General features: G+C 42.5%; 1 protein-coding gene across 9 annotated transcripts in view; it reads left to right on the top strand.

Annotated features, from left to right (window-relative positions):
* arnt2 (aryl hydrocarbon receptor nuclear translocator 2) overlaps positions 1-22,350 on the top strand; it is a 476,833-nt gene that overhangs the window by 132,874 nt on the left and 321,609 nt on the right. For all 9 annotated transcript variants that reach the window (XM_087981308.1, XM_043677623.2, XM_087981306.1 and 6 more), the window contains one exon: positions 5,857-5,959. In XM_087981308.1, coding sequence (XP_087837434.1) covers positions 5,857-5,959 — 103 coding nt within the window. The remainder of the gene's footprint in view (positions 1-5,856; positions 5,960-22,350) is intronic.

Here is a 22,350-nt window from a genome sequence, read left to right as displayed (position 1 = left end):
CAGCTAATGTTGATGTCATCTAGTGCACACCCTGTGCAATGTAATTCTGTATGGCTCTAAGTCTTTTTGATCTGTACATCCTTGCTTACCATGATCTGCCTGAATGCTGATAAACAAAGCTTTTCACTGTACTTTGATACATGTGACAATAAATAAATCGATCAGTCTGAGTATTTCCAAAAGTCAAATGCCATTTGACATATAACGACAGCTCCATGCCAACTACCATCCAATGTCTGGTAGAAAGAGCAAACTTTGAATGCACACTTAAAGAAACTGACTACAGCTTCACTAGAAAACAAACAGTCCCTGTTCTTATTTGATTATAGGACCACCCGTCCTACAATTACAAGGATAGCTCCAGCAACGTTTTTAATGGGGAGAAGACTCCATACCAGATTAAATTTGATCTTCCTGAACATAGGGTGGACTGTGAAATGACATCGACAAGACTCTGCTAAGTGTGAGACAGTTTGCTTCATGGGATGAAGTTTAGTGTAGGAGCCACGGGAGTAACCCTGTCTGGGTAAGAGACATGGTCGCTGCAAGATCAGGTCCAAGATGTATAAAGTTTGGGTAGTTGCAACCATCCTGAACAAGCACATTGGCCGTCCGAAAGCTACGATACAGGAGCAAAATGTGCCTAGCTCCTCAGAGCAGTCAGAAAGAATGTAGGATGTTCTGGACACAAGAGACAAGCTACTGTGCCTTACGTACAGCCCGTGTTCGAGGTGGAGTCTGAGGAAACTGATCTGGTGCTAAAACACCCCAGGTGGTGCTACAAGAAAAAGAACTGCTGATGTCCTTGGACTCTAGGGGGAGGCATGGAGTGAGTTATTTCGGTTAGGGATTAGGTGGGACAGAGATGGTGTAAGGAGTGTGGGAGGGAGTGGAATTGCATCTTGATTAAGATGAGCATCGCAGCAGTAGTCAGATGAAATAACTGAAAGATCGTCCAGTGGGTGGAGCTAAGAAATAAGGGGATGGTGATGTTCTTGGGGTTGTACTATAGGCCTCCAAATAGTCAATGGGAATTAGAGGAACAACTGCAGGGAGTTTGGTGAGACTTGCAGGAGCAATATTAGAAGATTTTAATTTTCCTAACATAGACTGGGACTGCTGGAGTGTTAAGTTGTGCTTAGTTGGGGTGGAATTTGTTAAATGTGTTCAGAAAGTTTCGTCAAGCAGTATATTGAGGATTCTATCCAGGAAGGGGGAAAACTTGACCTACTCTTGGGAAATAGGGCAGGACAGGTGATGGAGGTAACAGTGGGGGGGGGCACTTTGGGAGCCAGTGACCGTAGTTCTATTAATTTTAAGATAGTTAGAAAGAAAGACAAAACTGTTCCAGAGGTTCAAGTTCTAAATTGGGGCAAGGCGAACTTTGATGGAATTAGACAGGAGCATACAGGGTTGATTAGAGTAGTTTGTTTGCATGCAAAGGGACCTCTTGCAAGTGGGAGGCCTTTAAAAGTGCAATAGCTAGAGCTTGGGGTCTATATATTCTTGTAAGGGTGAAGGGCAAGGTTGGCAAGAATAGGGAACCCTGAATCTCCAGAGATATTGAGGCTTTAACCAGAAAAAAGGAGGAGGTGTGGCTCAGGTAAAGGCAGCTGGGATCAAGGGAATCCCTGGAAGTATGCAGCGAATACAGGAGATTATTGAAGAAAAAAATCAGGAGGGTGAAAAGGGGGCACGAGATAGCCTTGGCTGAGAAGATTAGGGTGAATCCAAAGAGGTACTTTAAGTATATTAAAGGAAAAAGAAAAAACTAGATAGAGAATAGGGCGCCTCAAGGACCAAAGTATACATGTATGTGTAGAACCGCAGGGCATGGACGAGGTTCTCAAAGAACATCTCTCCTCTGTGTTTACTGTGGAGAAAGACATGATAACTTGGGGACGTTAGTGGTGATTTCTTGGGGACAGTTCATATCACAATATAGGAGGTGTTGCATGTATTAGAATGCATGAAGGTGAATAAATCTTCTGGTCCTGACCAGATATATCTAAGAACACTGTGAGAGGCTAGAGAAGAAATTGCAGTGGCCTGGCTGATATTTTTGCACCATTGTTAGCCACTGGTGAGGTTTTAGAAGACTGGTGGGTAGCGACTGTTGTGCCATTATTCAACAAGGTTTACATAGGAAAGCCTGGGAATTCGAGACCACTAAGCTCAATATCTGTGATAAATAAGAGACTTGAGAAAATTCTAAGGGATAAGATGTTCATGCATTTGGAAAGATAGGGTTTGTTTAAGAGTAGTCAGCATGGCTTTGTGAGTGGGAGATCATGCTTCACAAAATAGTTTGAATTCTTTTATGAAGTGACCAGGATTTCATTAAAGCCTTTGATAAGGTTCCACATGGTAGGCTGCTCTGGGAGGTTAGATTGTGGGGAATCCAGGGCACACTGGCAAGTTAGATACAAAATTGGCTTGAAGGTAGGAAGCAGAGGTAATAGTAGAAGGATGTTTGTCAGACTGCAAGCCTATGACTAGTGGAGTGTCTCAGGGATTGATGCTGGGCCCATTACTATTTGTTATCTATATCAATGATTGGGATGAGAATGTACAAGTTGAGAGTGTGGCGCTGGAAAAGCACAACAGGTCAGGCAGCATCCAGGAAGCAGGAGAATCGATGTTTTGGCCATAAGCTCTTCATCAGGAATAGCAGGAGATTCGATGTTTCGGACACTTCATCTTATTTCCCTGTGATGAAGTTTATGCTGCACACTTAACAATAGCTTTGCCATCGTAGCTGGGCTCCCTCAGGTGCAGAGCACTTTGAACCTGTCCAATGACTATGTTGAGAGTGGCATCTCATAGCCGAGAGTATGATGCTGGAAAAGCACAGCAAGTCAGGCAGCATCTGAAAAGCAGGAGAATCAACATTTCGGGCATAAGCCCTTCATCAGCCCTCCCCAGATGCTGCCTGACCTGCTGTGCTTTTCCAGCAGCACACACTCGACTTGTACGTTCTCATCCAAATCATTTATATAAGTGGAGTCACAGGTAGACAGGGCAGTGAAGAAGGCTTTTGGCACACTGGCCTTCATTAGTCAGGGAGTTGAGAATAGCAGTTGGGAAGTTATATTGCAGTTGTACAGGATGTTGGTGAGGCTGCATTTTGAGTATTGTGTCCAGTTTTGCTCACCTTGTTATTGGATGGATGTTATTAAACTGGAAAGAGTGCAGAAGAAATTTACAAGGATGTTGCCTTGTAAATTTCTAGCTAGGACTTGTTTTCCTTTTAGAGTATAGGAGACTGAGGGGGATCTTATACAAATATGTAAGACCATGAGAGGCATGGATAGGGTGAATGCATTCAATCTTTTTCCCCAGGATTGGGCATTGAGGATTATAGGGAATCAGTTTAAGGTTAGAGGAGAAATAATAAAAGGGAACGTTTTTACACAGTGTGGTACACGTATGGAAGGAGCTGGCAGCGGAAGTCATTGAGGTGGGCACATTAACAACATTTAAAAGGCATTTGGACAAGTACATGAAGAGGAAAGTATTAGAAAGATGTGGGCCAATTGCAGAGAAATTGGGTTAGTGTGGATGGACATTCTGGTCATCATGGACCAGTTTGGGTCATAGAGTCTGTGTCCTTGCTGCAGGACTCTAGGACTCTAATACAATGTTGTTAAATAGGCGTAGATGTAATGGCTGAATTCATTAGTGACTATTTATAAATTGAAAATTTTTTGATCTGAAGCCTCAGCCTCCCATTTCGAAAGACATTTATTTAGAAGTTTTAAATTGCTAATGTAAACCATTTTAGCAAATTATATATGTCATTAAGATTTTGAAAACTGAAACTGGACTAAGCCAGTTTTGACTAATGTAAAAGCAAGATACTATGAATATAGACAATCTAAAACGAGTGTAGAACAGGTCACAGAACCAGAATCATTGACTCTGTTTTTCTCTATGTTGCTGCCTGAGCAGCTGAGTGGTTTCCAGCATTTTATATTGTTGCTTTTATGGCCATTGCTTGAATTATGTATATTGAGTTCTTTTTACATAGAAATTTGAGATTGTTACAATCTCTTACTTATACTTTCTCAGCACTGCGAAGCCAATCAAAAAATGTGTGAATATATCCAATACTATGGAATATATAAGCACACTAATGGTTCCCACAGATTGAGGTTGATGAAATCATGTGGGATTTTGGGATTATTAACCAAACTGACTTTTCTTACTGTTATAAGTGTTTTTCCTTCCGTAAAAATATCTGTTTATGGTTGAAGTATTCTGACATGATAATTATGGGTAAATCCAGTAGTTGTGTGAACACTTCATGTGCAATGGCTACACATGAAGCGGGAATGGCTGTCCTGGCTACTTTGCTAATTTCCGATGGATGTAAGCTTGAGCTCATTGAAATCTCTATTGCATCTATCCAAATGCATGGCAAGTCCCATTTGCCTAATGCTCACTTGTCCTACATGGACTCTGGATTCATCAATGCATTAGAATCATCGAGGCCTGCAGCATAGATAAAGACCCTTTGGCCCATTGTGTCCACATTGATCAAAAACATCCACTTAACTATTTTAATCTCAATTTCCAGCACTTGGCCCATAGCCTAGTATGTCTTTCATTGCATAATGGTGTGGTATTGCAACAGCTTTGCTCAGGACCATAAGAAACCACAAAGTTGTGTGCAAAACCCAGACCATCACGCAAGCCAACCTCCCATCCGTGGACTTTGTTTTCACCTCACTGCTGCGGAAAGGCTGCCAACATCATCAAAGGCTCCACACACCCTGGTGTTGCTCTCTTCCAACCTCTTCCATCAGGCAGAAAGTACAAATGTTTGAGCACACGCACATCAACAGAATCAAGAACAGCTTCCTCCCTGCTGTTGGACTGCTAATGGATCTCTCTAACTTCAAATAATGTTGATCTTGCTTTGCGCAGCTCCTGTGCAGCCATAAGCTCCTATGCCTCACTCTGTCTAAGCATTCTATGAACTGTGTGTCCATGTTTGCTATGATCTGCCTGTACTGCTTGCAAAAGAAAACTTTTTACTGTACTTAGATATATTTGACTACAATAAATCAAATCAAAGTGCACATCTCCTCCATATTTCTTAACTGCTATGAAGGTTTCTGCCTCTCCCTTCAGGAGTGAGTCCAGATTCCCATTACCCTCTATGTGAAAAGGTTTTTCCTCACATCTCCTCTAAACCTTTACCTTAAATCTATGGCCTCGGTCATTAATCAAGCGAAAGTTTCTTCCTGTCTACCCTATCTATGCCCCTCCTAATTTTACACATCTCAATCATGTTCTCTCTTAATCTCTTCTGTTATAAGGAAAACAACCCCAGTCTACCAATCTCTCTTCATAGATGACTTGATTTTAAAATTCTTATCCCTTTTTTCAAATCATTCCATGGCCTCATCCATTCTTACCTCTGTTAATCTTCCAGTAGCTACATTCCTTTGAGGTCTCATGATTGCTTGCACATCTGATTTTAGATGCTCCACTTTTGATGGCATGCTTCAGCTATCTTGGCCATAGGCTTTGAAACCCCTTCCCTAAACGTGTCCACCTCAATCATCTTTGAAATGTTCGATGTTTTCAATTAAACTTTTGACCATTTACCTTAGTATCACCTGACATGAGTTAAATTTTGTTTGAAAAAGCACCTATGAAATGCTTTTCTACTGTAAGTGCAGCTGTTGGAATCCACATCAAGATGTTGAAATCCATCTCCACCTCTCAGTCCCTATGGGTCTGGCTCTACAAAGGGCAGATCCATATTCCACATTAACCTCGATCTGAAAACACTATGCAGTAATCTTCATTTAGTATCATTTATTTTTGTTTCCTCTTAAAACACAGGTCGTATACTGGATCTCAAGACTGGGACAGTTAAAAAAGAAGGGCAACAGTCTTCAATGAGAATGTGCATGGGATCCAGACGCTCTTTTATTTGTAGAATGAGGTAAGGACACAGACTAAGAACATGAACTGAGCTTTTCCTCTTAGCTTTTTACATAATTAAACAATAAACCTTGTAGTTATTGTGCATAGATTCTAAATGAAATTATTCTTTTCAAATGAAATATTAGTGTTTATTTCTGTTTATATGTATGTATAATTGCAAACTGTTGTGGATTTGCTTCGTTAATAGCTTTGATCTATGAAAGTTTCTATGAAAAAGCTGATACAAATAACATTCATACAAACAAGGATTCAAGTTGGGTCAAACTCCTCTCTCGTTCTCACACTTAATCAGATTTTTTTTTATTCCTTGATTTTTAAAATTGGTTTGGAGTACTACATTTTCAGGTGAATTTTTGTAGTAGCTTTTGATTAGGTGTAACAGATTCTGGCTATCAATTCAAGGAACATAGCACTTAGGAGCAAGAATAAGCCCTTTGAGCCTGATCTGTCATCAATAAGATCAAGGCTGATCCGATTGCAGTCTCCATTCCATTTAGCTGCCTGCCCTTCATGACCTTTGACTCCCTTTCCTATTCCAACTTCAACTGCTTTCTAGGCAGGTGAATACAATGGAAGAAAATGAGGATTGCAGATGCTGGAGATCAGAGTCGAGTATGTGGTGCTGGAAAAGCACAGCAGGTTAGGCAAGATCCGAGGAGCAGGAGAATCGAAGTTTCGGGCCAACAACCCACTTGTGGAAAATGTTTCTCCTCACTTGGTCTTAAGACCAAGGCTGCTTATTTTTAAACTGTGTCCCCTAATTCTAATCTCCTCAACAAAATGAAACATCCAACCCAGTATCCAATGGGCAGTCCCTTTAGGCTATTGTATGTTTCAGCAAGATCATCCCCATTTCTTCTAAACTCCTAACAACCTGTCCAGCCTTGCACCAGAAAATAGCTCTTCATTCCAGTAATGGGCCATTAGGAACAGGAAATAAGGAACTCACATCCCATAAGTGAGATAAAAGGAAAGTGGTGTACAATTTAAATTGAGAAAGATTTCAGAACTCGTTGGCACAAAATGACTTGTGTGTTCTGGCATATGAATCACATGTTAGTAAAGTTAAAAAGTTAACCTTCTCTCAAGTGCTTCTAATGCATTATATACTTTTTCAGATTAGTCCAAAACTGTACAGATTACTCCAGATGTAATCTCATCAAAGCCAACTGCAGTAAATATTTCTACTTTAATATTCCATGCCCCTTGTTAAACACTTGTTAAATTTATGTACAAGACAGCTTAATTCAGGAGGTGAAAGTGAATACTGTGGACATCAAGATTGCATTTGATTGAATGAGACATCAAGGGGCCCTGTCAGAACTGGAGCTGGTAGGAATCGGGACATAATCTCCGCTGGCTGGAGTCATATGTAGCATGTAGAAAGATGGTTGAGATTGTTGGAGGTCATCATCTCAGCTCCAGGAAATCTCTGTAGGATAATCAGGATGGTGTTCTCGGGCCACACACCCTGAGATACTTCATCAATGACCTTCCTTCTATCATGAGATCAGAAGTGGGGATATTTGCCGATGATTACACAATGTTCAGCACCATTTGCAACTCCTTAGATACATAACAGGCTAGGGCTGGCAAGTGGCAAGCAACATTCACACTACACAAAAAACAGGCAGTGGCATCTCTAATAAGAGACAATCTAACCACCATCTTTGACAATCAGTGGCATTACCATCACCGAATCCCCCACTATCAATCTTAAACTTGATACCTTGATGTGAAGGGCAGTGATTTTCATCTAACCTTTTTTGACATGTTTGGACCAAGGCTGCAATTAATTCAGGATCCCAGTGACCCTGGTGAAACCCAAACTAAGCATATGAGCAACTTATACTTTTGTAAGTGCTACTTGGTACCACCATCAACAATTTACGATTGACCAAAAACTAAACTGGAATAACCATATAAACATAGTGGCTACAAGAGCAGGTCAGAGGCTAGGAATCTTGCAGAGACTAACTCATCACCTGACTGCCAAAGTCTGTCCACCATCTATAAGGCACAAGTCAGACTTCTGATGGAATACTCCCCACTTGCCTGGATAGGTGCTGCTCCAACAACACTTAGGAAGCTTGACAATATCCAGACCAAAGCAGCAGGTTAATTGGCAAAACATTTACAAATTTCCACTCTCTCCACTACCGATGCTCAGTAGCAGCACTGTGTAGTGCAGACTTTTACCAGAGCTCTTTAAACAGGACCTTCCACACCCAGGAATTTCTAGAAGGACAAGGGCAGTAGATACATGGGAACACCAATACCTCCAAGTTCCCCTCCAAGCCATTCACTATCCTATCTTGAAAATACATCATCGTTCCTTCACTATGACTGGGTCAAAATCCTGGAATTTCCTTCCCAAAATGGCACTGTGGTGCTACAGTACATGGGCTGCAACAATTCAAGAAGATAGCTCACCACCACTTTTTCAAGAACAACTGGAGACAGGCAATAAGTGCTGGTCCTAGCCAGCAAAGCTGAAGGCCCAAGAGTTAATTAAACAAAAAATTTTTGTCTTAAATACATACTGCTCCTGCTTACAAACTCTGTGATTCACATAACAGAACACTCAATTTCTCTGCACTACTATTTTCTGTAATCTCTATTTAAATAGTGTGTTGTTTTTATATTTCTGTTTATTCTGTCATACGGGTTTAACAAGCTAGACTAGCGTTACCTATTACCTTGGTTAAAGTGCAAGAAAGCTATGTTCTCGAATTGCTATCGTCCTTCTGATAAAGAGGCATCTGCAGTGATGTGATAGGTGGCCATCAGTAGGTGATTTCCTTGCTTCTGTTTGACCAGATCTGATGAGGTTTGGAAACAATGCTCAGGGCTCCTAGTGTACCTCACTCCTGACAATATCACTCTGCAGCCATCTCTAATGAGTCTGTCATCCCAGTGGAACAGGAAATGGTCATGGATGATGGTAGTGATTTCTCAGATGTAGAGTGTAAGGTATGACCATGGCATGCTGTAGTTTGACTGATCTGTGGAACGGCTGTTCCAATTTTGGCACAAGCTCCCAGATGTTGGTAAGGAGGACCAGAAGGATCAGTATCAACAAGCCTCAGTTTGCTGTTGTCATATCCCATGTCTAGGATTGTTCTAGGTACTATAGTCCATTCAGTTTCTTTCCTTTCCTTTGACTTTGTAGCAGACTGCTAAGACTGAGTGACATGCTCAGCCATTTCAAAGGCAGTTAAAAATCAACCACATTATTGTGGGTCAGGAATCACATACATACCACACCAAATAATGAAAAGATTTCGTTTTCTAACGGATATTAGTAACCAAATAGGTTTTTACAGCAATCAACAGTGGCTCTATGATCCCCATTAGACTAGCTTTTATTTCCAGATTTTTAAAAATTTAATTAAAGTTTCACCACCTGACATGGTGGGATTTGTACCCATTTCCCAAGAACATTAGCCTGGAATTCTAAGTTACTTATCATAGAATCTCTGTAGATTCTATCTATTCTAGTGTGGAAAGAGGCTTTACAGCCCATTGAATTTGCACCAACCCTCTGAAAAGCATCCAATCCAAACCCAGACCCAGACCCAGACCCAGCTCCGGCTCCCCACTCTATCCCAGTAACCTTGCATTTAACATGGCCAATCCACCTAACCCCTACGTCTTTGGACTGTGGGAGGAATCCGGAACATCCGGAGGAAATCCATGCAGACACTGGGAGAACATGTAAATTCCACACAGACAGTCACCTGAGACTGGAATCGAACCTAGCTCTCTGGGGCTGTGAAGCAGCAGTGCTAACCACTGTGCCGCTTGTAGTATGATATTACCTTAATATCACCACTGTTTTTCTGGCCAAAGTGTGTAAGTTCACATTATTCCTCATAATACTCGACTTGTCAAATTTTTGTTTGTTTTCTTAACCTGTCTACATCTTTTTCTAAAATCTTTCAATCACACATGATAGGTTTTAAAATAACTAATTTAATCGCATTTTTGTTAGTCATCTTCTATAATTAATTGAAGTTAGTACAACTTAACTTAGTAATTAACTTAGTACAGCTATGCTAACTGAGATACTTTAACCTAGTGTGCAAGGAGGCTTTGTTCGAGCAGTATACTTCTCCTCCCCAGTATTCACTGTACTTCTGCTTATTACCAAGTTCTACCTAATCACTTTCCATAAAGGCACTGACTCCATGATCAAGCACACCCTTAATTTGTTTCTAGTTTTATGATCCCAGCTGATGCTACTACTGGACAAGGTCCTAGAATGAAATCTAGCTTGATCAATTAGATGTTTAACTTATTTTTAGTTAGTTAACATGATAGTCATGGAAACATTTACACAGGATTGCATACTGTTCTTTAATAACAAAATACAACTGTATTACGTAAAATAAAAGGATCAAAGCATGCTGCATTCTAAGGTTCCACACACATTGTTCAGCATTGACTTCCACTTCTGGAAATCACTGTCACCCATGGACCTCAGAGGCATGCTTAGTTGGAAAGAAAATTAGAGGGATTGCTGCAAGTGACTTAGATAATAGAAATCGGTTCAGAAAGATCTTAACACTAAAAGCAAAATAAAATTGCACCCTGTTTCCCAATTCTATCTCTCCTAAAATCTCAAGCCAAAGAGATTATACTCCCACCATCATGTTTTGATTTAACTGACTCCTCTGCACTGCGGAGACAATTGTATGATTCCTTTTTGTGTCTGCTGGCATGAACCTTTGTCAGTTCTAAAGCCTCAAACGTTTTCAATTTTAAAAACTTAAAAAATTTCTATACAAGTTCCCCCAGCTTAGAAATTTCACAGATTTGAAATCATTTCATGCAGAGCTGACTGGTTGCCCTGAACTGAACTAATTCTTGTGTTCCCTCTGAGCTAAAGACTTTTGCTCTTCTGCTCTGAATTCGAAACAACATCAATGGCTTTGTTCTGTTTACTCTATCTGACATCACTTCATCAGGATAATCATTTTACCCATTAACACCATAGAGATTCTCCCAAGCTCTTGATTTCAATCCTGGGCTTTTTTAGTGTTGATGTGTTTGGATCAGTGATCAAAACTGTCTTTCTGACCTTATAAAGAAACCCTCACAAACTGACCAAAGTCCCTCAGCCTAAATTTTAAAATTCAACTTCCAAAAATTATGATGAAATTTGTTATATACCTTTCATTTTACTACTCCAGTATTCTCAAATCCCCGATCCATATTATTTCTGACTTGTATATTCTTGTGCCCTAGTCTCAAATTTGGAATCGCTCCACTACTCAGGCTCTCCTTATCTACTCCTCCAAGTAATGTATAAAACTCCATTTTACTAGTTGGAATACTATTTTTACATTGATAGGTTCAGGGTCATAGGCTCAACTAGAGGGTGAGGCAAGCTGAGTTTTCCACAATCGTCTTTATAATTAGCCATCTTTGAATGTGACACATCCTTCAGCGTTCCATGATTCCCTATCCCGTCCTTCAGTTATCCAGTAATTTGAAGTGTATATTGCCTGATATCAGCGGCTTTACCAATTGGCTTGATTGATGTAGGTTAAACATTGTATCTGTATTTATTTCTGACTAGGTCTTGCCAGCTATAATTAATCAAAGCTATAGATTAGGAATTGCCTTTTCGAAGTATTTCAAATGTAGGGAATTGTATCAAAACAAACCTATCTATCTGGTAAAGCAGCATTAACTTTCTTTGATCTTGTGTTGATGGCCAGGAATCACCTTGAGTCAAAGCATCAGTGTTGACTAGGAGTTTGGGGAATCCAAGAAAATGGAAGAGTTGCCTAGATTTGCTATATTCTCAGAAGGTGATAAGATTTTATTCTAGGGAATAAACATCAATACCAGTTTGATACTTTTATAGAACATAGAACATAGAAAGTACAGGACAGAACAGGCCCTTCGGGCCATGATGTTGTGCTGAGGATTATTCCTAATCTAAAATAAAATAACCTAACCTCCGCACCCCTCAACTCACTGCTGTGCATGTCCAGCAGTCGCTTAAATGTCCTTAATGACTCTGCTTCCACCACCACCACTGGCAACGCATTCCATACATTCACAGCTCTGCGTAAAGAACCTATCTCTGAAGTCTCCTTTATACCTTCCTACTAATATCTTAAAACTATGACCCCTAGTACCAATCAATCCTGCCCTGGAAAAAAGTCTCTGGCTATTGACTCTATCCATGCCTGTCATTACCTTGTATGCCTCAATTAGATTAGATTACTTAGTGTGGAAACAGGCCCTTCTGCCCAACAAGTCCACACCGACCCGCCGAAGCGCAACCCACCCAGACCCATTCCCCTACATTTACCCCTGCACCTAACACTACGGGCAATTTAGCATGGCCAATTCACCTGACCTGCACATGTTTTGGACTGTGGGAGGAAACCGGAGCACCCGAAGGAAACCCACGCAGACACGGGGAGAATGCGCAAACTCCACACAGTCAGTCGCCTGAGGCGGGAATTGAACCCGGGTCTCTGGCGCTGTGAGGCAACAGTGCTAACCACTGTGCCACCGTGCCACCCACAAGGTCACCTCTCTTCCTCCTTCTCTCCAGAGAGAAAAGTTCGAGTTTAGTCAACCTCTCTTCATAAGACAAGCCCTCCAGTCCATGCAGTAAAACTTCTTTGCACCCTCTCCAAAACCTCTGTATCTTTCCTATAGTAGGGCGACCAGAACTGGACACAATATTCCAAGTGTGGTCTCAGCAAGGACTTGTAGAGCTGTAGCAAAACCTCGCAGCTCTTAAACATGATCCCCTTTAATGAAAGCCAAAACACCGTATGCTTTCTTAACAACTGTATCCACTTGGGTCGCAACTTTGAGGGATCTGTTCCTCCACACTGCCAAGAATCCTGTCTTTAATCCTATATTCAGCATTTAAGTTCAACCTTCTAAAATGCATCACTTTGCATTTATCCAGGTTGAACTCCATCTGCCATTTCTCAACCCAGCTCTGCATCCTGTCTATGTCTATGTCGCAGTGCAGCCTGCAATAGCCTTCGATACTATCAACAGCACCTCTAACCTTTGTGTCATCTGCAAATTTACCAACCCACCCCATAACCTCCTCATCCAAGTCATTTATAAAAACTACCAAGCGCAGAACTCCAAGAACAGAGCCCCGTGGGACAACACTCACCATTGACCTCCAGGCAGAATACTTTCCATCTACAACCACTCTCTGACTTCTGTCAGCCAGTCAGTTCTGAATCCAGATAGCCAAATCTCCCTGAATCCCATACTTTATGATTTTGTGAATGAGCCTACCATGGGGAACCCTATCAAATGCCTTGCTGAAGTCAGTGTACATCACATCCGCTGCTCTATCTTCGTTGACCTGTCTTGTCACCTCCTCAAAGAACTCAATAAGATTTGTGAGGCATGACCTGCCCCTCTCAAAGCCATGCTGACTGTTTTTAATCATGCTATGCTTTTCAAAATAGTCATAAATCCTATCCCTCAGAATTCCTTCCAAAGCCTTGCTGACCACAGATGTAAAACTGACTGGTCTGTAATTGCCAGGGATTTCCGTATTCCCCTTCTTGAAAAGAGGAACAACATTCACCTCCCTCCAATCCTCAGGTATGACTCCAGTGGAGAGTGAGGAAGGAAAGATCTTCGCCAGCGGCTTAGCAACTTCCTTTCTCGCTTCCCGGAGCAGCCTGGGATAAATCTGGTCTGGCCCTGGGGAATTACCAATTTTAATATTCTCCAAAATTTCAGCGCATCAACTTCATCAGTCTTGATCTGATCAAGCATGTATCCCAGTTCCTCAAAGTTCTCATTCACAACAAGGTCCCTTTCCTTAGTGAAAACCAAAGCAAAAAAACTCATTTAGGGCTTCCCCTATCTGCTTAGACTCCCCGCACAAGCCCCCAAGCTATATCTGATTGACCGTACATTCTCCCTGATCATTCTTTTATTCCTCACGTATGAGTAAAATGCCTTTGGGTCTCCCTAATCCTTTTTGCCAAGCCTTTTTTGTGCCCCCTCCTGGCTCTCCTCGGTGCATTTCTGAGCTCCTTTCTAGTAAGCCTGTAATCCTCTAAAGCTGTGCTAGATCCTTGTTTCCTCCACTCTATGTAAGCTGCCTTCTTCCTTTTGACAAGAAGCTCCTCTGTTCTCGTCATCCAAGACTCCTTAACCTTACCCCTTCTTGCCTGTCTCAGAGGAAACATTTGTGCATCACACACAACACTGCTCCTTAAATAGTCTCCACATGTCTATTGTGTCTTTTCTGTGGAACAATTGCTCCCAATCTGTACTTCCCAATTCCTGTCTGATAGCGATATAATTTCCTTTTCCCCAATTAAATATCTTCCCTCAGTAACTGTTCCTTTCCCTCTCCAAGGCTATGGTAAATGTGAGGCAGTTGTGGTCACTGTCACCAAAGTGTTCTCCCACCACAAGATCTGACACCTGTCCTGGCTCATTGCCGAGCACCAAATCCAAAATGGCCTCTTCCCTCATCGGCCTGTCAACCTTTGCTTTACTGATAGTTAGTATGACTAGATATGATATAAAATAGAACTGTGATCTAGGACATAGAGCAGAGGAAGCTGTTTAATACACACTTGTGAGGCTATGGAATGCGCAGCCAAAGCCAGTGACTTTGAAGCATGTAAAGGTCAGAGCATGGCAGGCACTTATTGATGTCTCACGTAACACTGTCTCTGTGTTACGTGAGACAGAGAAATGCTATGTGTCTCAGCTGGATTAACATTGCATTGTTACATGTGATAATCTGCAATCCAGTATCAAAGAATGTGAATGTAGGGCACAAAAGCATAGACTAAATGTGGATACTATTTATGAAGGCATTGCTAAACTGCATCGAAATATATTGCTCGCATTGAGTAAGGGATGCAGATTAATGAGGATACAAGTTGTAAGATCTGTGTAAAGTGGGGTTGTAAGAAAGGTATGTAATCTAAGGTGGGTGTCCAACTCACCAAGTTCCTCTACACTCCGAGCTCACCCCCATAATATGGAGGGTGAGTGGGCTCTGAAATGGGTAGGCTCCACACCATATATAAATTTGTAATTAAAGACTAAACGAGTTTGTTAAAAGCTGTTTTGATGCTGATAATATGTTTCCCAAATCACAGTATTGAAGGTATGTGCAGTTGAGTGGGAGTATGCAGGCTGTCTTATTTACAAAGTTGATGAAAAGGGTGAAAGGGAAGAAAGGGTGAGGTATGATTTTCAGGGGTAAGCTATGTACATCAGGGATGCTTTCCTGAAGACACTACCCTCTTCTTTGCCGGCTGCAAAACCTTCTCCCACACTGGTGATGGGACTAAATTTATTTCTGATATCTGGTCGGCATGGATGAATTGGACCTAAGGATCTGTTTCCATGCTGTATAATCTCTATAACTCTATGACCGCTCTCGACCAACCTCCATAAGCTTTCCAAATCCCCCGACCCAATGCTCCTGATTTACTTGAGGCGAGAAACCATGTTGTTTTTTTGAAGGGTGTGTCTCCAGTACTGGCAGCACTATTGCTAAATTTGTAGCACTGATGGAGCTGCTGGTCAATTTGATTGAACATATCTGTGTTCAAGATCTGGACAACATTCGGGCTTGGGCTAACCAGTGGCAAATAACATTCATGCCACACAAATGTCAGGCAATGATGATCTCCAATAAGAGAGAATCTAATCCCTGCCCCTTATCATTCAATGTTGTTACCATCACTGAATCCCCACTATCACATTCTTGGGGTTACCATTGAACCAAAACTCAACTGGACTCATCACAAAAACACATTGGCTACAAGAGCAGGCCAGAGGCTAAAAATACTGTGGCAAGTAACACACCTCATGACTCCCCAAAGCATGCCCACCATCTACAAGGCACGTCAGGACTGTGATGGAATGCTCCCCACTTGCCTGGATAGGTTCAGCTTCAACAGCACTCAAGAAGCTTGACACCATCAAAGACAAAACAACCAGTTTGATTGGCACTTCATCCACAAGCACCCACTTCCTCCACCCACTGACCCTCAGTGGCAGCAGTGTGTTCTTTCTACGAGATGCACTACAAAAATTCACGAAGATCCTTAGATATCACCTTCTGAACCCACGATGACTTTGATCTAGAAAGACAAAGACAGCAGATATATGGAACACTACTACCTGCAAATTCCCCTCCAAGCCACTCCCCACCCTGAATTGGAAGTATATGTATAAATATGTATTCCTTCACTGTCACTCAGTAAAAATCCTGGAATTCCCTCCCTAATGGCATTGTGCATGAACCACAGCAGGTGTACTGCAGTTTACCACATTTTCTCAAAGGCGATTAGGAATAGGCAATAAAATACTGGCCAGCCTACGCCCCACCAGTGAATAAAAAGAAAAAGCTCTAGAGCATGAGATTTTCACCCCAGTGAGTGGCAGAGTCCCACACAGCAGCACTTGAACATGGTGAGCTTCTTCCTGATTGAGAAGTTCACTTCCAACATTACTTCCAGGGGTCAAGCAGTCTGCTCCTTTGGAATTTCCAGTCCTAAATTAATATTTAGGAACAAATTACATAGTTGTTTTTACCATTTTCTGTAGAGTCATAGAGACGTACAGCATGGAAACAGACCCTTCGGTCCAAATTGTCCATGCCGATCAGATATCCTAAATTAATCCCATTTGACAGCATTTGGACCATATCCCTCTAAGCCCTTCCAATTTGTGTACCCATCCAGATGCCCATAAAATATTGTAATTGTATCAGCTTCCACCACTTCCTCTGGCAGCTCATTCTATATACGCACTACCCTTTGTTTGAAAACGCTACCACTTGGGTCCCTTTTAAATCTTTACCCTCTCACCTTAAATCTATGCCCTCTACTTTTGGACTCTGCTACCCTGGGGAAAAGACCTTGACTGTTCACCCTATCTATGCCCCTCATGATTTTATAAACCTCTATAAAGTCAGTCCTCAGCTTCTGACGCTCCAGGGAAAACAACCCCAGCCAATTCAGCCTCTCCCTATAGTTCTTCAATCTCAGAAACATGCTTGTAAATCTTTTCTGAGCCCTTTCAAGTTTAACAACATCTTTTCTATAACAGGGAGACCAGAATTCATGAGTTGAAAAATGTGGTGCTGGAAAAACACAGCAGGCCAGGCAGCATCCGAGGAGCAGGAGAATCGACGTTTCGGGCATAAGCCCTTTTTCAGGAATTCCTGAATTCCTGGCCTGCTGTGTTTTTCCAGCACCACATTTTTCAACTCTGGTACTCCAGCATCTGCAGTCCTCACTTTCTCCCAGACCAGAATTCATTAATCCTTCACTTGTCCTAGACAAGTTCCACCACAGAACACACCAGATGGCCTCCTCCTTTAAAAACTGCAATTTCCCCTACCATGTGGTTGAAGATGCCCTCCAACGCATCTCATCCACGTCCTGGACCTCCGCCCTCAAACCCCACCCCTCCAACTGCAAGAAGGACAGAATCCCCCCAGTCCTCACCTTCCATCCTACCTCCGCATAAACCGCATCATCCGTCGACATTTCCGCCACCTCCAAATGGACCCCACCACCAGGGATATATTTCCCTGCCCCCCCCCCTCCTTTTCCACTTTCTGCAAAGACAGTTTCGTCCGTGATTACAGTCCTTTCCCCCACCACCCAAAAAAAACCAACTCCCCCTTCCCTCCTGGTACCTTCCCCTGCCTCCACACAAATTGCAAAACCTGCGCGCACATCTTCCCCCCCCATCCCCCACCACCCCATCCAAGTGCCCCAAAGGAGCCTTCAAAGTTTCACCTGCACATCTACCAATGTCATTTATTGTATCTGTTGCTCCCGATGCGGTCTCCTTTACATCGGGGATCCTGGATGCCTTCTCGCAGAGCGCTTTAGACAACATCTCAGGGACAGCCGCACCAATCAACCCCACCACCCTGTGGCCCAGCATTTCAACTCCCCCTCCCGCTCTGCTGAGGACATGCAGGTCCTGGGCTTCCTCCACCGCCACTCCCTCACCATCCGATGCCTGGAGGAAGAATGCCTCATCTTCCGTCTCGGAACACTTCAACCCCAGGGCATCAATGTGGACTTCACCAGTTTCCTCGTTTCCCCTCCACCCACCTTACACCAGTTCCAACCTGTCAGTTCAGCACCATCCTTATGACCTGTCCTACCTGCCAATCTTCCTTCCCACCTATCCGCTCCACCCTCCTCTCTGACCTATCACCTTCATCCCCACCTCCATCCCCCTATTCTACTCTTGGCTACCTTTTCCCCAGCCCCCTCCCATTTAGCTCTCCACCCCAGAGGCTACCTACCTTTATTCATGATGAAGAGCTTTTGCCCGCAATGTCGATTTTCCTGCTCCTCAGATGCTGCCTGACCTGCTGTGCTTTTCCAGCACCACTCTAATCTAGACTGTGATCTCCAGCATCTGCAATCCTCACTTTTGCCTAGACCACCTTCACTATCCTGTCTACTTGCGACTCTACTTTCAAGGAATAATGAACAAAGGTCTCTTTGTTCAGCAACACTCCCCAGGCCCTTACCATTAATTTTATAAGTCTAGCCCGGATTTGCACTACGACAATGTAGCACCTCACATTTATCCACTTTCAAATATAGTAATTGGCTGCGTTGGATTTGTCCTGCTATTTATGTACAGTGTTGGGAGATGCTGGACTGGAACAGCTTACTGTAACATTTTTGAAAGGAAGACAAACTTTTATGGCATCATTTGATTTGTAAGATATCTCAGCAAATGAAGCACTTCTTTAAAGTCTGGGCACTATTGTTCCCGGGCAACCAAGTTCCCATGAGTACTAATCAATGCTGACAGTTGTGGGCAGCACTCAGGAAGCACTCCCTTCTCTTCGAGTAATTTTTTTTTTCTGTCCTGCTTAAACAGACAGCTTAACGACTTATCTAAAAAGTAACACACCCATTAGTGAATTACACCCACAATACTACTCTGGGATGTTGGTCCAGATTGTATTCTCAAGTCACGCAGTGAAGTTTCAATGCACAGCCGTCTGACTGATCTGAGAATGATCACGATAACACTGTGCCTAAACCTCAATGGCACAATAAAGCTGTAAATGTTAGATAAAAATGCATAATATTTGTTGCACTTGGTGCTTTTAAATTCCTCCAGGTGAGAAGTGTGGAAACAAAAACAAAGTTAACCGGGCAGATGAAATTGAATTTTGATAAATGCGAGGTGTTGCATTTTGGAAAAGCAGATCAGAGCAGGACTTATACACTTAATGCTAATGTCTCTGTGAATGTTGCTGAACAAAGAGACCTTGGAATACAGATTCATAGTTCCTTAAAAGTGGAGTCGCAGATAGATAGGGTAGTGAAGGAGGTGTTTGGTATGCTTTCCTTTATTGGTCAGAGTATTGAGTACAGGAGTTGGGAGGTCATGTTGCAGCTGTACAGGACATTGTTAGGCCACTGTTGGAATATTGTGTGCATTTCTCGTCTCTTTCCTATCGGAAGGATGTTGTGAAACTTGAAAGGGTTCAGAAAAGATTTACAAGGATGTTGCCAGGGTTGGAGGATTTGAGCTATAGGGAGAGGTTGAATAGACTAGGGCTGTTTTCCTTGGAGCATCAGAGGCTGAGGGATGACGTTGTAGAGGTTTATAAAATCATGAGGGGCATGAGCGGGGGTGGCTAATCCCAACCAATGCTAACCCCCTTGGATGTTGATGGAGTATTCAAGAATGATGTTAAACATCAAGGAGAGCTAGTTCAATTCTCTCTTGTTGGAGATTATCTTTCCCTGGCTTCATCTTTTTGTGTGATCTTAATTTGTTTGTAGTTAGCATTTAACAGAAACATAGAGTTTTAATCCTAAAGTTCCCAGGCTTAAACAGGGTTTTAACAAGATTTCCACTGGAAGAGCAGTGGACCTGAGTTAATTAACAAAGCAGCTGAAATTGGGTTCCTCTGTAACTGGAACAGATAGACCTTTTGTATTAGGCTAGTGTAAAATGAATGTGACTTTGCACTTGAGTATTATTTAGAATGCTGAACATTGGATGATTTAGGGAAATAGTGTGTGAAACTTACATCTGAATGCTGGATTTTGGGTGATTAAGGAAGTTAGAAGAGGAAGAAAATCTTTTTAAAACTTATCAGTCTTCAGGAATTGGTCACTAGTTAGCAGTGCTGCCTTACAGCACCAGAGACCAGGGTTCGATTCCACCCTCAGGCATTTGTCTGTGTAGTGTTTGCACATTCTCCCCATGTCTGCCTGAGTTTCTCTGGGTGCTCCAATTTTCTACTACAGTCCAAAGATGTGCAGGTTAGGTGGATTGGCCAGGCTAAATTGCCCATTGTGTCCAGGGATGTGCAGGTTGGTTGGATTAGGCATGGGAAATGTGGGGTTATGGGGATAGGTAGGAGGGTGAGTGTGGGTGGGATGTTGTTTGGAGAGTTGGTTTGGATTTGATGGGTTGAATGGCCTGCTTCCATTCTGTATGGCTTCTATGTTGCTGTAATAACTAGCTTCTCCTTAGCAGAGTGATTTGTAGTATCTTGTAAATGACTAAGATTTATTCATAAGGTTCACAACATTATGGCAACAGATCATTAAGGTTAATAAAATATAAAAAGTCATTAATACATAATTAAATAAAATAATTAAGCAATTAGAACACATCAAGGATGGTAGGATGAGTAATGTATCACAGCTGCAGAATGTGGTAACTTCTGGCTGCTGGTTAGATCAAGGACATACCAATCTACAGTAAACATTTGAAATTCTAGCAGCCTCAACTCAGAGTTTATAAGCTCAAGACTGAACTACTAAAACTGCAAGTCATCAGGGAAAACATTATTTTTGTTTTTATATACCAGAAGGTAGTCACAACTCTTATGAAACAATCTTCTGATTTAGTCATTTGTTAAGGCACAGGAGAATGGCAACATGTCTCACAGATGCTGCCAGACCTGCTGAGTTTCAACAGCAATTTTGGTTTTTATTTCAGATCTCTAGTGTCTGCAGTTCTTTGTTTAATTTAGCATTTAACTTGCTGTCCCATCTCTTCCAATATGCCCACCTTGAAGAAGTTCTGCTCTGACAGGATTTCTGTTTTAACTTTTCTTCCTATTCTTCATCATTACTTTCACTTTTTCTCCTTGTATCTGACAAACCTACTCCGACAGCCACATCTCTTTCCTCAGTTACTGTGTCCGGCTCAGGATCACCCCATGTGGATTCTGACTGAAGCTTCATCCTTCATGTTTTGAATCCACTCAGGGCCACAGATATCTCCGTGATGTTCAGTGTTCCTCAGACAGCAATACGTGCTACATCCTGAGATCCTGACTGAGTGCTATGCGCTACCATATGCACACTCTTGACCTTTCTCACTCCATCAGCACTGCCTCATGCTGACTCAGCTGCCCTGCCCCCACACCCCACTTTTGCTTAATTCTGCAGCCTATTTGATGTTCTAACAAGAAACATTTTCCTCCTCTTTTTAGGCATTAAGGAATAAAAAATACAACAGCTCAGAGATAACCGCACCCCACCAGAACCTTCCTCCCCTCCCCTTTCCTCGGATTCCATCCCTTCTCCCAACCCCACCTCCTGTCGTGTATTTACTTTCCCTCCTGCTCTCTTATGCTGAGTGTTCTGTACTCAGCAAAGACCTTCGTTTTATCCCTCTGCACCCCCATCTCAATAGATTTTGGCCATGGCATTGAACACTTCTTCCATTACCTCCCACTCTGTGACCATTTCTTTGGACAGGAGTCCTCTTCTCTTCCCACAGATGCCTTCACCTGTCTCAAACACTCTCCCTCTGCCTGGACTCCTCTTTTTGGCTGTTTAGCTGCACTCGATTTGTTCATTGAGAACTGCCAAAGTGACACCAGTTGCCTTAATTTATCTCCTTCCCTCACCCACTCTTCGAGCCTATCTCCCCATGAACTGCCTGCTCTCTGTGCTCTCAGATCCAAGCCTGACTTTGTAATTGAGACTGCCAACAAGGGTGGTGCTGTTGTCTGTCTGGTGTAGACGTCTACATTGCAGAGGCTGAGTGCCAGCTCTCTGACACCTCTTCCCATATCCCCCACCATTGAGCATCAGGCCTTTGTGCCATGACTATCAACCTCATCTCATCTGGGAATCTCCCCTCAACACCTTCCAGCTTATGGTCCACCAACCCCATATAGCCCACTTCTCCATTTTTTTCCCAGAATCCACAACAGGACTGCCCAGACAGACCCATTATTTCTGCCCGCTCCAATCCTACAGCCCCTCTTCCTATCGCGACTGGATTTTTTCTTGCCTTTTCCAGTCCATTCCCACCTCTATCCACAATTCTAATTGTATTTTACCTGTTTCAAAATTTCCATTTGTGGGCAACAGCCACTGCCTC

This window comes from Chiloscyllium plagiosum, unplaced genomic scaffold (genome assembly GCF_037043375.1).
Source record: "Chiloscyllium plagiosum isolate Xiang-an unplaced genomic scaffold, Cpla_swu_hap1 HiC_scaffold_39, whole genome shotgun sequence".
In the NCBI taxonomy this organism is placed as follows: domain Eukaryota; kingdom Metazoa; phylum Chordata; class Chondrichthyes; order Orectolobiformes; family Hemiscylliidae; genus Chiloscyllium; species Chiloscyllium plagiosum.
Note: the sequence above shows the minus strand (reverse complement) of the source record. Positions and strands in the feature narration are given on the sequence as shown.